The 14,882-nt window shown below is 42.8% G+C and overlaps 1 protein-coding gene across 3 annotated transcripts in view; it reads right to left on the bottom strand.

Moving 5' to 3' along the window:
• The window catches only part of LOC133542124 (neuronal PAS domain-containing protein 3-like), a 248,497-nt gene extending 233,854 nt beyond the window's left edge, over positions 1-14,643 (bottom strand). For 2 of the 3 annotated variants that reach the window (XM_061885981.1, XM_061885982.1), the window contains exon 1: positions 14,192-14,643. In XM_061885981.1, coding sequence (XP_061741965.1) covers positions 14,192-14,370 — 179 coding nt within the window. In that variant the 5' untranslated portion in view covers positions 14,371-14,643. Of the gene's footprint in view, positions 1-44; positions 493-14,191 lie in introns of those variants that run through there. The other variant, XM_061885983.1, reaches the window with a different exon arrangement.
• Between the last annotated feature and the right edge of the window lie 239 nt (positions 14,644-14,882).

Below are 14,882 nucleotides of genomic sequence, written 5' to 3'. Positions count from 1 at the left end.
CGCCCCCCTAATCAAGGGACGACGACCGGCGCCGCGCGCGTTACCGTTCTCTGCGCGCGTGCTCGTGCTGGATGCTGGGCTTGGTGGGCGCCATCTTCCTCTCTCTCTCTCTCTCTCTCTCTGCAGTCGTTGGCGTCCTCACGCCGTGTCCGCGTCTCCGGCGCCGCGGCGGCGGTGACAGCAATGCGTCATGTCGTTAAGACAAAGCCATGTCCGTGCGCGCGGGCGGGCGTGCGCGAGCCTGGTCGTCCCTCAGCAGCCGCGGCGGCGGCGCGGTCAGCGGCATGCCGCGCAGCCTCTTGCGTCCAGCGTGCGGCGCCGCCTCCTCCTCCGAGTTGAGCCGCGTGAAGGCGCAGCGGAAACGGCGGACATCCAGGCCAGCGCCGCGCACTACACGCCGGCGGCGGAGCGTCTCTGGGCGGCCAGACGACGAGCGGCGTGTCCCCCCCTCCTCCGGCGGCAGGCGCGTCCCGCGTCTTCTTTTCGCTCTCTCTCTCTCTCTCTCTCTCACTCTCTCTCTCCCGCCCGGCGCGCCAAAACACGTTGATCGTCGTGCGTGTGCGCGCGTCCGACAGTGAACGCGCGCGCGTGAGTGTGTTTATTTAATTTCCCCCCCGGTCGCGTCTTACAGGTTGCATCCAATTCCAGGGGGGGGGGGGTGCTCTTAAATCACGCGCACACGCGCGCGCATCCAACTTTTTACGCCGCGTCACGTGTTGAATGTTCCGGAGACGTCAAGGTGTGACGTCACGACAGCAGAGAAAGATGATTTACGGGAAGTGTGCCGGAATGTTGTTGGCTCCGCCCCTTTTGCGCCAATGACCTGTCAAGGTCAATGCAGGGTACTGGTGCACACATCAAAGGGAGGGGGGGGGGGGGCTATGGCGGGAAAACAGTGCTCTTCAAAGAAAGGACTGGACTCTGATCACCTGACAGCGTCGTCCACTGTAGTGGACGTGTCTGAGTCAACACGTGTCCACTGTAGTGGACGTGTCTGAGTCAACACGTGTCCACTGTAGTGGACGTGTCTGAGTCAACACGTGTCCACTGTAGTGGACGTGTCTGAGTCAACACGTGTCCACTGTAGTGGACGTGTCTGAGTCAACACGTGTCCACTGTAGTGGACGTGTCTGAGTCAACACGTGTCCACTGTAGTGGACGTGTCCGAGTCAACACGTGTCCACTGTAGTGGACGTGTCCGAGTCAACACGTGTCCACTGTAGTGGACGTGTCCGAGTCAACACGTGTCCACTGTAGTGGACGTGTCCGAGTCAACACGTGTCCACTGTAGTGGACGTGTCCGAGTCAACACGTGTCCACTGTAGTGGACGTGTCCGAGTCAACACGTGTCCACTGTAGTGGACGTGTCCGAGTCAACACGTGTCCACTGTAGTGGACGTGTCCGAGTCAACACGTGTCCACTGTAGTGGACGTGTCCGAGTCAACACGTGTCCACTGTAGTGGACGTGTCCGAGTCAACACGTGTCCACTGTAGTGGACGTGTCCGAGTCAACACGTGTCCACTGTAGTGGACGTGTCCGAGTCAACACGTGTCCACTGTAGTGGACGTGTCCGAGTCAACACGTGTCCACTGTAGTGGACGTGTCCGAGTCAACACGTGTCCACTGTAGTGGACGTGTCCGAGTCAACACGTGTCCACTGTAGTGGACGTGTCCGAGTCAACACGTGTCCACTGTAGTGGACGTGTCCGAGTCAACACGTGTCCACTGTAGTGGACGTGTATGAGTCAACACGTGTCCACTGTAGTGGACGTGTCCGAGTCAACACGTGTCCACTGTAGTGGACGTGTCTGAGTCAGCACGTGTCCACTGTAGTGGACGTGTCTGAGTCAACACGTGTCCACTGTAGTGGACGTGTCTGAGTCAACACGTGTCCACTGTAGTGGACGTGTCTGAGTCAACACGTGTCCACTGTAGTGGACGTGTCCGAGTCAACACGTGTCCACTGTAGTGGACGTGTCCGAGTCAACACGTGTCCACTGTAGTGGACGTGTCCGAGTCAACACGTGTCCACTGTAGTGGACGTGTCCGAGTCAACACGTGTCCACTGTAGTGGACGTGTCCGAGTCAACACGTGTCCACTGTAGTGGACGTGTATGAGTCAACACGTGTCCACTGTAGTGGACGTGTCTGAGTCAACACGTGTCCACTGTAGTGGACGTGTCTGAGTCAGCACGTGTCCACTGTAGTGGACGTGTCTGAGTCAACACGTGTCCACTGTAGTGGACGTGTCTGAGTCAACACGTGTCCACTGTAGTGGACGTGTCTGAGTCAACACGTGTCCACTGTAGTGGACGTGTCTGAGTCAACACGTGTCCACTGTAGTGGACGTGTCCGAGTCAACACGTGTCCACTGTAGTGGACGTGTCCGAGTCAACACGTGTCCACTGTAGTGGACGTGTCCGAGTCAACACGTGTCCACTGTAGTGGACGTGTCCGAGTCAACACGTGTCCACTGTAGTGGACGTGTCCGAGTCAACACGTGTCCACTGTAGTGGACGTGTCCGAGTCAACACGTGTCCACTGTAGTGGACGTGTCCGAGTCAACACGTGTCCACTGTAGTGGACGTGTCCGAGTCAACACGTGTCCACTGTAGTGGACGTGTCCGAGTCAACACGTGTCCACTGTAGTGGACGTGTCCGAGTCAACACGTGTCCACTGTAGTGGACGTGTATGAGTCAACACGTGTCCACTGTAGTGGACGTGTCTGAGTCAACACGTGTCCACTGTAGTGGACGTGTCTGAGTCAGCACGTGTCCACTGTAGTGGACGTGTCTGAGTCAACACGTGTCCACTGTAGTGGACGTGTCTGAGTCAACACGTGTCCACTGTAGTGGACGTGTCTGAGTCAACACGTGTCCACTGTAGTGGACGTGTCTGAGTCAACACGTGTCCACTGTAGTGGACGTGTCTGAGTCAACACGTGTCCACTGTAGTGGACGTGTCCGAGTCATCACGTGTCCACTGTAGTGGACGTGTCCGAGTCAACACGTGTCCACTGTAGTGGACGTGTCCGAGTCAACACGTGTCCACTGTAGTGGACGTGTCCGAGTCAACACGTGTCCACTGTAGTGGACGTGTCCGAGTCAACACGTGTCCACTGTAGTGGACGTGTCCGAGTCAACACGTGTCCACTGTAGTGGACGTGTATGAGTCAACACGTGTCCACTGTAGTGGACGTGTCTGAGTCAGCACGTGTCCACTGTAGTGGACGTGTCTGAGTCAGCACGTGTCCACTGTAGTGGACGTGTCTGAGTCAGCACGTGTCCACTGTAGTGGACGTGTCTGAGTCAACACGTGTCCACTGTAGTGGACGTGTCTGAGTCAACACATGTCCACTGTAGTGGACGTGTCTGAGTCAACACATGTCCACTGTAGTGGACGTGTCTGTCTGAGTCAACACATGTCCACTGTAGTGGACGTGTCTGAGTCAACACATGTCCACTGTAGTGGACGTGTCTGAGTCAACACATGTCCACTGTAGTGGACGTGTCTGAGTCAACACATGTCCACTGTAGTGGACGTGTCTGTCTGAGTCAACACATGTCCACTGTAGTGGACATGTTGGAGTCAACAAAAGTCCACTGTAGTTGACGTGTCTGTCTGAGTCAACACATGTCCACTGTAGTGGACATGTTGGAGTCAACAAAAGTCCACTGTAGTTGACGTGTCTGTCTGAGTCAACACATGTCCACTGTAGTTGACGTGTCTGTCTGAGTCAACACATGTCCACTGTAGTGGACATGTTGGAGTCAACAAAAGTCTACTGTAGTTGACGTGTCTGTCTGAGTCAACACATGTCCACTGTAGTTGACGTGTCTGTCTGAGTCAACACATGTCCACTGTAGTGGACATGTTGGAGTCAACAAAAGTCTACTGTAGTTGACGTGTCTGTCTGAGTCAACACATGTCCACTGTAGTGGACGTGTCTGTCTGAGTCAACACATGTCCACTGTAGTGGACATGTTGGAGTCAACAAAAGTCCACTGTAGTTGACGTGTCTGTCTGAGTCAACACATGTCCACTGTAGTGGACGTGTCCGAGTCAACACATGTCCACTGTAGTGGACATGTTGGAGTCAACAAAAGTCCACTGTAGTTGACGTGTCTGTCTGAGTCAACACATGTCCACTGTAGTGGACATGTTGGAGTCAACAAAAGTCCACTGTAGTTGACGTGTCTGTCTGAGTCAACACATGTCCACTGTAGTGGACATGTTGGAGTCAACAAAAGTCTACTGTAGTTGACGTGTCTGTCTGAGTCAACACATGTCCACTGTAGTTGACGTGTCTGTCTGAGTCAACACATGTCCACTGTAGTGGACATGTTGGAGTCAACAAAAGTCCACTGTAGTTGACGTGTCTGTCTGAGTCAACACATGTCCACTGTAGTGGACATGTTGGAGTCAACAAAAGTCCACTGTAGTTGACGTGTCTGTCTGAGTCAACACATGTCCACTGTAGTGGACATGTTGGAGTCAACAAAAGTCCACTGTAGTTGACGTGTCTGTCTGAGTCAACACATGTCCACTGTAGTGGACATGTTGGAGTCAACAAAAGTCTACTGTAGTTGACGTGTCTGTCTGAGTCAACACATGTCCACTGTAGTGGACGTGTCCGAGTCAACACATGTCCACTGTAGTGGACATGTTGGAGTCAACAAAAGTCCACTGTAGTTGACGTGTCTGTCTGAGTCAACACATGTCCACTGTAGTGGACATGTTGGAGTCAACAAAAGTCCACTGTAGTTGACGTGTCTGTCTGAGTCAACACATGTCCACTGTAGTGGACATGTTGGAGTCAACAAAAGTCTACTGTAGTTGACGTGTCTGTCTGAGTCAACACATGTCCACTGTAGTTGACGTGTCTGTCTGAGTCAACACATGTCCACTGTAGTGGACATGTTGGAGTCAACAAAAGTCCACTGTAGTTGACGTGTCTGTCTGAGTCAACACATGTCCACTGTAGTGGACATGTTGGAGTCAACAAAAGTCCACTGTAGTTGACGTGTCTGTCTGAGTCAACACATGTCCACTGTAGTTGACGTGTCTGTCTGAGTCAACACATGTCCACTGTAGTGGACATGTTGGAGTCAACAAAAGTCCACTGTAGTTGACGTGTCTGTCTGAGTCAACACATGTCCACTGTAGTGGACATGTTGGAGTCAACAAAAGTCCACTGTAGTTGACGTGTCTGTCTGAGTCAACACATGTCCACTGTAGTGGACATGTTGGAGTCAACAAAAGTCTACTGTAGTTGACGTGTCTGTCTGAGTCAACACATGTCCACTGTAGTGGACGTGTCCGAGTCAACACATGTCCACTGTAGTGGACATGTTGGAGTCAACAAAAGTCCACTGTAGTTGACGTGTCTGTCTGAGTCAACACATGTCCACTGTAGTGGACATGTTGGAGTCAACAAAAGTCCACTGTAGTTGACGTGTCTGTCTGAGTCAACACATGTCCACTGTAGTGGACATGTTGGAGTCAACAAAAGTCTACTGTAGTTGACGTGTCTGTCTGAGTCAACACATGTCCACTGTAGTTGACGTGTCTGTCTGAGTCAACACATGTCCACTGTAGTGGACATGTTGGAGTCAACAAAAGTCCACTGTAGTTGACGTGTCTGTCTGAGTCAACACATGTCCACTGTAGTGGACATGTTGGAGTCAACAAAAGTCCACTGTAGTTGACGTGTCTGTCTGAGTCAACACATGTCCACTGTAGTTGACGTGTCTGTCTGAGTCAACACATGTCCACTGTAGTGGACATGTTGGAGTCAACAAAAGTCCACTGTAGTTGACGTGTCTGTCTGAGTCAACACATGTCCACTGTAGTGGACATGTTGGAGTCAACAAAAGTCCACTGTAGTTGACGTGTCTGTCTGAGTCAACACATGTCCACTGTAGTGGACGTGTCCGAGTCAACACATGTCCACTGTAGTGGACTTTTGTTTTTTTATTTAATGTGGCATTTATTTACCCAAAAGTGTAAAAAAAATTACCAAACACAAGTTGAGTTTCCTGCTATGAGATAGCGACTTGTCCAAAGCGTACCCCGCCTTCCGCCCGATTGTAGCTGAGATAGGCACCAGCGCCCCCCGCGACTCCAAAGGGAATAAGCGGTAGTAAATGGATGGATTGTAGGGAAAAGTGCTATACAAATGTAATTCACAAAAGTCCAGCACAGTGGACTTAGTTACTCTCCTTCACAAACGTATAACTTTAAAGAAATAAAGATGTCCACTGCAGTGGACATGAGTGTCTTTGGTGAGAAAAAGAACAGTTCGAGGGACAATATGTCCACTGTAGTGGACGTTTTAATTTCTTCCTACTTGTATGATTATGAAAACAATTAATATAGGGTTAAAAAACACTAAAGTCCACTGTAGTGGACGTTTTAATTTATTCCTACTTGTACAATTGTGAAGATAATTACTGTAGGGTTAAAAAAAACCTTTGTCCACTGTAGTGGACATTTTAATGTCTTCCTACTTGTACGAATGTGAAAATAATTAATATAGGGTTAAAAAACACTATGTCCACTGTAGTGGACATTTTAATGTCTTCCTACTTGTACGAATGTGAAAATAATTAATATAGGGTTAAAAAACACTATGTCCACTGTAATGGACGTTTTATTTTATTCCTACTTGTATGATTGTGAGGATAATTTAAATAGGGTTAGAAAACAGTAAAAGTCCACTGTAGTGGACGTTTTAATGTCTTCCTAATTGTACGAATGTGAAAATAATTAATATAGGGTTAAAAACACTATGTCCACTGCAGTGGACGTTTTAAAGTCTTCCTACTTGTATGATTGTGAGGATAATTTAAATAGGGTTAAAAAAAACAGTAAAAGTCCACTGTAGTGGACGTTTTAATGTCTTCCTACTTGTACGAATGTGAAAATAATTAATATAGGGTTGAAAAAAAACACTATGTCCACTGTAGTGGACGTTTCAATGTCTTCCTACTTGTACGATTGTGAAGATAATTAATATGAGGTTAAAAAGCACTATGTCCACTGTGGTGGACGTTTTAATGTCTTCCTACTTGTACGATTGTGAAGATAATTTATATAGGGTTAAAAAACAGTAAAGTCCACTGTAGTGGACGTTTTAATTTTTTTCCTACTTGTACGATTGTGAAGATAATTTATATAGGGTTAAAAAACAGTAAAGTCCACTGTAGTGGACGTTTTAATTTCTTCCTACTTGTACAATTGTGAAGATAATTAATATAGGGTAAAAAACCCCCCACTAAAGTCCACTGAAGTGGACGTTTTAATGTGTTCCTACTTGTACGATTGTGAAGATAGTTAATATAGGGTTAAAAACACTATGTCCACTGTAGTGGACATTTTAATTTTCTTCCTACTTGTATGATTGTGAAGATACTTAATATAGGGTTACAAAACACTATGTCCACTGTAGTGGACGTTTCAATTTCTTCCTACTTGTACGATTGTGAAGATAATTAATATAGGGTTAAAAAACAGTCAAGTCCACTGTAGTGGACGTTTCAATTTCTTCCTACTTGTACGATTGTGAAGATAATTAATATAGGGTTAAAAAAAACACTATGTCCACTGTAGTGGACGTTTTATTTTATTCCTACTTGTATGATTGTGAGGATAATTTAAATAGGATTAAAAAAACAGTAAAAGTCCACTGTAGTGGACGTTTTAATGTCTTCCTACTTGTACAAATGTGAAAATAATTAATATAGGGTTAAAAAAAAACACTATGTCCACTGTAGTGGACATTTTAATTTCTTCCTACTTGTACGATTTTGAAGATATTTAATATAGGGTTAAAAAACACTAAAGTCCACTGTAGTGGACGTTTTAATTCATTCCTACTTGTACGATTGTGAAGATAATTAATATAGGGTTAAAAAAAAACACTATGTCCACTGTAGTGGACATTTTAATTTCTTCCTACTTGTACGATTTTGAAGATATTTAATATAGGGTTAAAAAACACTAAAGTCCACTGTAGTGGATGTTTTAATTCATTCCTACTTGTACGATTGTGAAGATAATTAATATAGGGTAAAAAACCCCACTAAAGTCCACTGAAGTGGACGTTTTAATGTCTTCCTACTTGTATGATTGTGAAGATAATTAATAAAAGGTTTAAAAAAAAAGAAAAGTCCACTGTAGTGGACGTTTTAATTCATTCCTACTTGTACGATTGTGAAGATAATTAATATAGGGTAAAAAAAACCACTAAAGTCCACTGAAGTGGACGTTTTAATGTCTTCCTACTTGTATGATTGTGAAGATAATTAATATAGGGTTAATAAACACTATGTCCACTGTAGTGGACGTTTTAAAGTCTTCCTACTTGTATGATTGTGAGGATAATTTAAATAGGGTTAAAAAAAACAGTAAAAGTCAACTGTAGTGGACGTTTTAATGTCTTCCTACTTGTACGAATGTGAAAATAATTAATATAGGGTTGAAAAAAAACACTATGTCCACTGTAGTGGACGTTTCAATGTCTTCCTACTTGTACCATTGTGAAGATAATTAATATGAGGTTAAAAAGCACTATGTCCACTGTGGTGGACATTTTAATGTCTTCCTACTTGTACGATTGTGAAAATAGTTAATATAGTTTTAAAAAACACTATGTCCACTGTAGTGGACGTTTTAATGACTTCCTATTTGTATGATTTTGAAGATAATTAATATGAGGTTAAAAAGCACTATGTCCACTGTGGTGGACATTTTAATGTCTTCCTACTTGTACGATTGTGAAAATAGTTAATATAGTTTTAAAAAACACTATGTCCACTGTAGTGGACGTTTTAATGACTTCCTATTTGTATGATTTTGAAGATAATTAATATGAGGTTAAAAAGCACTATGTCCACTGTGGTGGACATTTTAATGTCTTCCTACTTGTACGATTGTGAAGATAATTAATATAGGGTTAAAAAACAGTAAAGTCCACTGTAGTGGACGTTTTAATTTTCTTCCTACTTGTACCATTGTGAAGATAGTTAATATAGTTTTAAAAAACACTATGTCCACTGTAGTGGACATTTTAATGTCTTCCTACTTGTACAATTGTGAAGATAATTAATATAGGGTTAAAAAAGAATAATGTCCACTGTAGTGGACGTTTCAATTTTCTTCCTACTTGTACGATTGTGAAGATAATTAATAAAGGGTTAAAAAAAACACTAAAGTCCACTGTAGTGGACGTTTTAATTTATTCCTACTTGTATGATTGTAAAGATAATTAATATAGGGTTAAAAAACACTAAAGTCCACTTTAGTGGACGTTTCAATTTCTTCCTACTTGTACGATTGTGAAGATAATTAATATAATTTTAAAAAACACTATGTCCACTGTAGTGGACGTTTTAATGTCTTCCTACTTGTATGATTGTGAGGATAATTTAAATAGGATTAAAAAAACAGTAAAAGTCCACTGTAGTGGACGTTTTAATGTCTTCCTACTTGTACGAATGTGAAAATAATTAATATAGGGTTGAAAAAAAACACTATGTCCACTGTAGTGGACGTTTCAATGTCTTCCTACTTGTACGATTGTGAAGATAATTAATATGAGGTTAAAAAGCACTATGTCCACTGTGGTGGACGTTTTAATGTCTTCCTACTTGTACGATTGTGAAGATAATTTATATAGGGTTAAAAAACAGTAAAGTCCACTGTAGTGGACGTTTTAATTTTTTTCCTACTTGTACGATTGTGAAGATAATTTATATAGGGTTAAAAAACAGTAAAGTCCACTGTAGTGGACGTTTTAATTTCTTCCTACTTGTACAATTGTGAAGATAATTAATATAGGGTAAAAAACCCCCCACTAAAGTCCACTGAAGTGGACGTTTTAATGTGTTCCTACTTGTACGATTGTGAAGATAGTTAATATAGGGTTAAAAACACTATGTCCACTGTAGTGGACATTTTAATTTTCTTCCTACTTGTATGATTGTGAAGATACTTAATATAGGGTTACAAAACACTATGTCCACTGTAGTGGACGTTTCAATTTCTTCCTACTTGTACGATTGTGAAGATAATTAATATAGGGTTAAAAAAAACACTATGTCCACTGTAGTGGACGTTTTATTTTATTCCTACTTGTATGATTGTGAGGATAATTTAAATAGGATTAAAAAAACAGTAAAAGTCCACTGTAGTGGACGTTTTAATGTCTTCCTACTTGTACAAATGTGAAAATAATTAATATAGGGTTAAAAAAAAACACTATGTCCACTGTAGTGGACATTTTAATTTCTTCCTACTTGTACGATTTTGAAGATATTTAATATAGGGTTAAAAAACACTAAAGTCCACTGTAGTGGACGTTTTAATTCATTCCTACTTGTACGATTGTGAAGATAATTAATATAGGGTAAAAAACCCCACTAAAGTCCACTGAAGTGGACGTTTTAATGTCTTCCTACTTGTATGATTGTGAAGATAATTAATAAAAGGTTTAAAAAAAAAGAAAAGTCCACTGTAGTGGACGTTTTAATTCATTCCTACTTGTACGATTGTGAAGATAATTAATATAGGGTAAAAAAAACCACTAAAGTCCACTGAAGTGGACGTTTTAATGTCTTCCTACTTGTATGATTGTGAAGATAATTAATAAAAGGTTAAAAACAGTAAAAGTCCACTGTAGTGGACGTTTTAATGTCTTCCTAATTGTACGAATGTGAAAATAATTAATATAGGGTTGAAAAAAAACACTATGTCCACTGTAGTGGACGTTTCAATGTCTTCCTACTTGTACGATTGTGAAGATAATTAATATAGGGTTAAAAAACACTATGTCCACTGTAGTGGACGTTTTAAAGTCTTCCTACTTGTATGATTGTGAGGATAATTTAAATAGGGTTAAAAAAAACAGTAAAAGTCAACTGTAGTGGACGTTTTAATGTCTTCCTACTTGTACGAATGTGAAAATAATTAATATAGGGTTGAAAAAAAACACTATGTCCACTGTAGTGGACGTTTCAATGTCTTCCTACTTGTACCATTGTGAAGATAATTAATATGAGGTTAAAAAGCACTATGTCCACTGTGGTGGACATTTTAATGTCTTCCTACTTGTACGATTGTGAAAATAGTTAATATAGTTTTAAAAAACACTATGTCCACTGTAGTGGACGTTTTAATGACTTCCTATTTGTATGATTTTGAAGATAATTAATATGAGGTTAAAAAGCACTATGTCCACTGTGGTGGACATTTTAATGTCTTCCTACTTGTACGATTGTGAAAATAGTTAATATAGTTTTAAAAAACACTATGTCCACTGTAGTGGACGTTTTAATGACTTCCTATTTGTATGATTTTGAAGATAATTAATATGAGGTTAAAAAGCACTATGTCCACTGTGGTGGACATTTTAATGTCTTCCTACTTGTACGATTGTGAAGATAATTAATATAGGGTTAAAAAACAGTAAAGTCCACTGTAGTGGACGTTTTAATTTTCTTCCTACTTGTACCATTGTGAAGATAGTTAATATAGTTTTAAAAAACACTATGTCCACTGTAGTGGACATTTTAATGTCTTCCTACTTGTACAATTGTGAAGATAATTAATATAGGGTTAAAAAAGAATAATGTCCACTGTAGTGGACGTTTCAATTTTCTTCCTACTTGTACGATTGTGAAGATAATTAATAAAGGGTTAAAAAAAACACTAAAGTCCACTGTAGTGGACGTTTTAATTTATTCCTACTTGTATGATTGTAAAGATAATTAATATAGGGTTAAAAAACACTAAAGTCCACTTTAGTGGACGTTTCAATTTCTTCCTACTTGTACGATTGTGAAGATAATTAATATAATTTTAAAAAACACTATGTCCACTGTAGTGGACGTTTTAATGTCTTCCTACTTGTATGATTGTGAGGATAATTTAAATAGGATTAAAAAAACAGTAAAAGTCCACTGTAGTGGACCTTTTAATGTCTTCCTACTTGTACAAATGTGAAAATAATTAATAAAAGGTTAAAAAAAAAGAAAAGTCCACTGTAGTGGACGTTTTCATTTCTTCCTTCTTGTACGATTGTGAAGATTATTAATATAGGGTTAGAAAACACTAAAGTCCACTGTAGTGGACATTTTAATGACTTCCTATTTGTACGATACTGGTTGTTCGGTTACGCCCATCCAATAAAGACCTATATTCCTGCTGAGATCACTGAGTCCAAACCAGGGGTTGGCCAAACTTTTTGACTTGGGGGCTGCATTGGGCTAAAAAAAAATTGGCATTTACAGTAACAGTATACGTGTCTCAGGGTGCGTGCGTGTTGCGGATAGTTTGTCTAAAGTGTCAACGGCGACAGACAAAACGAGCGTGGGAGAGTGGCCGTGTGCAATCCGAGGGTCCCTGGTTCAATTCCCACCAAGTACCAACCTCGTCACGTCCGTTGTGTCCTGAGCAAGACACTTCCCTCTTGCTCCTGATGGGTGCTGGTTAGGGCCTTGCATGGCAGCTCCCTCCATCAGTGTGTGAATGTGTGTGTGAATGGGTAAATGTGGAAGTAGTGTCAAAGCGCTTTGAGTACCTTGAAGGTAGAAAAGCGCTATACAAGTACAACCCATTTATCATTTATTTATTTATAATTAATATAGGGTTAAAAAACACTATGTCCACTGTAGTGGACGTTGCTTCTCAAGGGGGTTCCCAGCTGTGTGCTGGGGGGGGGGGGGGGGGGGGGTAAGTCATCAAAACTGTATAGCTGGCAGTCTATGCCCAGGTCGGGGGGGGGGGGGGGGGGGGGGTCTCTGAGGGCCCTCAGGGGTCTCTGACAGGATGACGACGACGGGTAAAAGACGGCCATGTTTAAATCAAGATGGAGGACGGGTGACGCGCAGGTTGTACCCGAGTGTGTGTGTGTGTGTGTGTCTGTGTGTGTGTGTGTGTGTGTCTGTGTGTGTGTGTGGGGGGGGGGACCCCGCAGCTTGTGATGATTAGAGAAAAAAAACAAGCCTGCTGAGCGGACAAGGAAGCAATTATTCACCCTGAGAGTGAAGGAGACAAGGAAGCAAGGAAAGGAAGCAAACACCTGCTAAATTCCAACAAAATCACTTTTCAACTTTTAACTTGTTTTTGTTGGATTTTCATAAAAATCACCTTCGAACTTTGACGTGTTTTTATTTTATTTTGTTGAATTCTCACATCAGCTTTGACCTTCAGACCTTTTTGTATTTTATTTTGTGGAATTCTGGCACAAAGATCACCATTTAAGTTGAAAACATTTTTTTTCTTTTTTCGAATTCCTGCAAAATCAGCTTTGAACTTTAAACTTTAAGGTATTTTATTTTTGTTGAATTTCCACAAAATCCCCATTGAACTTTACAACCTTTTTTTTTGTATTTTGTTGAATTTTCCTAAAATTACCTTTGACCTTAAACCTTTTGGTATTTTATTTGGTTGAATTCTCGCAAAATCACCTTTGACCTTTAAAACATTTTTTAATTTTATTTTGTTGAATTCCTGCAAAATCAGCTTTCAACTTTAAACTTTCCATTATTTTATTTTGTTGAATTCCCAGAAAATCACCTTTGACCTTTACACCTGTTTGGTATTTTATTTTGTTGAATTCCCCAAAAAAATCCCATTTGACATTATAACTTTCTGTTATTTTATTTTGTTGAATTCCCTCAAATCACCTTTGACCTTTACACCTGTTGGTATTTTATTTTGTTGAATTCCGACATAATCCTCTTTGACTTTTAAACTTGTTTTCATTTTATTTTGTTGAATTCCCTCAAATCACCTTCGACCTTTACACCTGTTGGCATTTTATTTTGTTGAATTCCGACATAATCCTCTTTGACTTTTAAACTTGTTTTCATTTTATTTTGTTGAATTCCCACAAAATCACCTTCGACCTTTAAATATTTCTGCATTTTATTTTGTTGAATTTTCACAAAAGCCACCTTTGACCTTTACACCTTTTGGTATTTTATTTTGTTAAACTCCCACAAAACCCCCTTTGACTTTTAACCTTGTTTTGCAAAATAATTATTTGCCAAATAACGGATACTATTTATGGGGCCAACTACTTCCGGCCGCACGCGGCGTGACAGGATGTGGAAATGTTGAAGAAATGTGGCCAAAAAGTGTTGTTGACTTTTGACTTCCGCCCGCAGCCACAGGTGCTTCCTACCTTTGCTGGTAGCCCGGAAGTCCCTGCACGCTCTGCGGGGGTCCGTTGGTGACCCCCGGTGCTGGCATCCGGCAGCCCGGGGCAGAGGACACCATCCCCCCGCCGCCGCCGCCGCCGCCGCCTCCTCCTCCTCCGGCGGCCGTCACCTGGACGCTGAAGTCCGGGAAGATCCTGATCATGTCCCCGCTGCTGCTCCGCGCGGTCCTCGGAATGAGCGCCGGTGGTCTGGAAGCTTCTTTGCCGCGTCTTCAAGCTTCCGCCCGGACCATGTTGCCGCGCCGGGAGCAGAGAAGCACACTGGCCGCCTCAGCGGACACTTTTTGTGGGGGCGCGCGCGGTCATGTTGCCGCACGTTGCCGTCTCCTTCCCGGCGAGCGCCGTTCTTCGTCCGCGGGAAGCGTCCACGCGCGTCCGGTCATGCTCCGCCGGGGTGCGCGCGTGTGTGCGCGCCTGTGGAGGAATGTCGGGGAGCGTCGCGCGGCGTGCGCGTGCGTGCGCGCGACCGAGCTAAAGAGAGAGAGAGAGCGATGACGTGTGTGTGCGCGTGTGCACGTGTGAGTCGAAGGAGGAAGTACCCGTGGTCACGTGATGTCAGTCAGGTGATGACAGGTCGCCCTTAATTGGAGTGAAATGTGTCACTAATTAAAGTCTGATTGCTCTCCAAAAGGGACAAGCGGTAGCAAAAATGGAT

This window comes from Nerophis ophidion, linkage group LG24 (genome assembly GCF_033978795.1).
Source record: "Nerophis ophidion isolate RoL-2023_Sa linkage group LG24, RoL_Noph_v1.0, whole genome shotgun sequence".
NCBI lineage: Eukaryota > Metazoa > Chordata > Actinopteri > Syngnathiformes > Syngnathidae > Nerophis > Nerophis ophidion.
The sequence above is the reverse complement of the archived record's forward strand: the minus strand, read 5'-3'. Positions and strand labels throughout refer to the sequence as shown.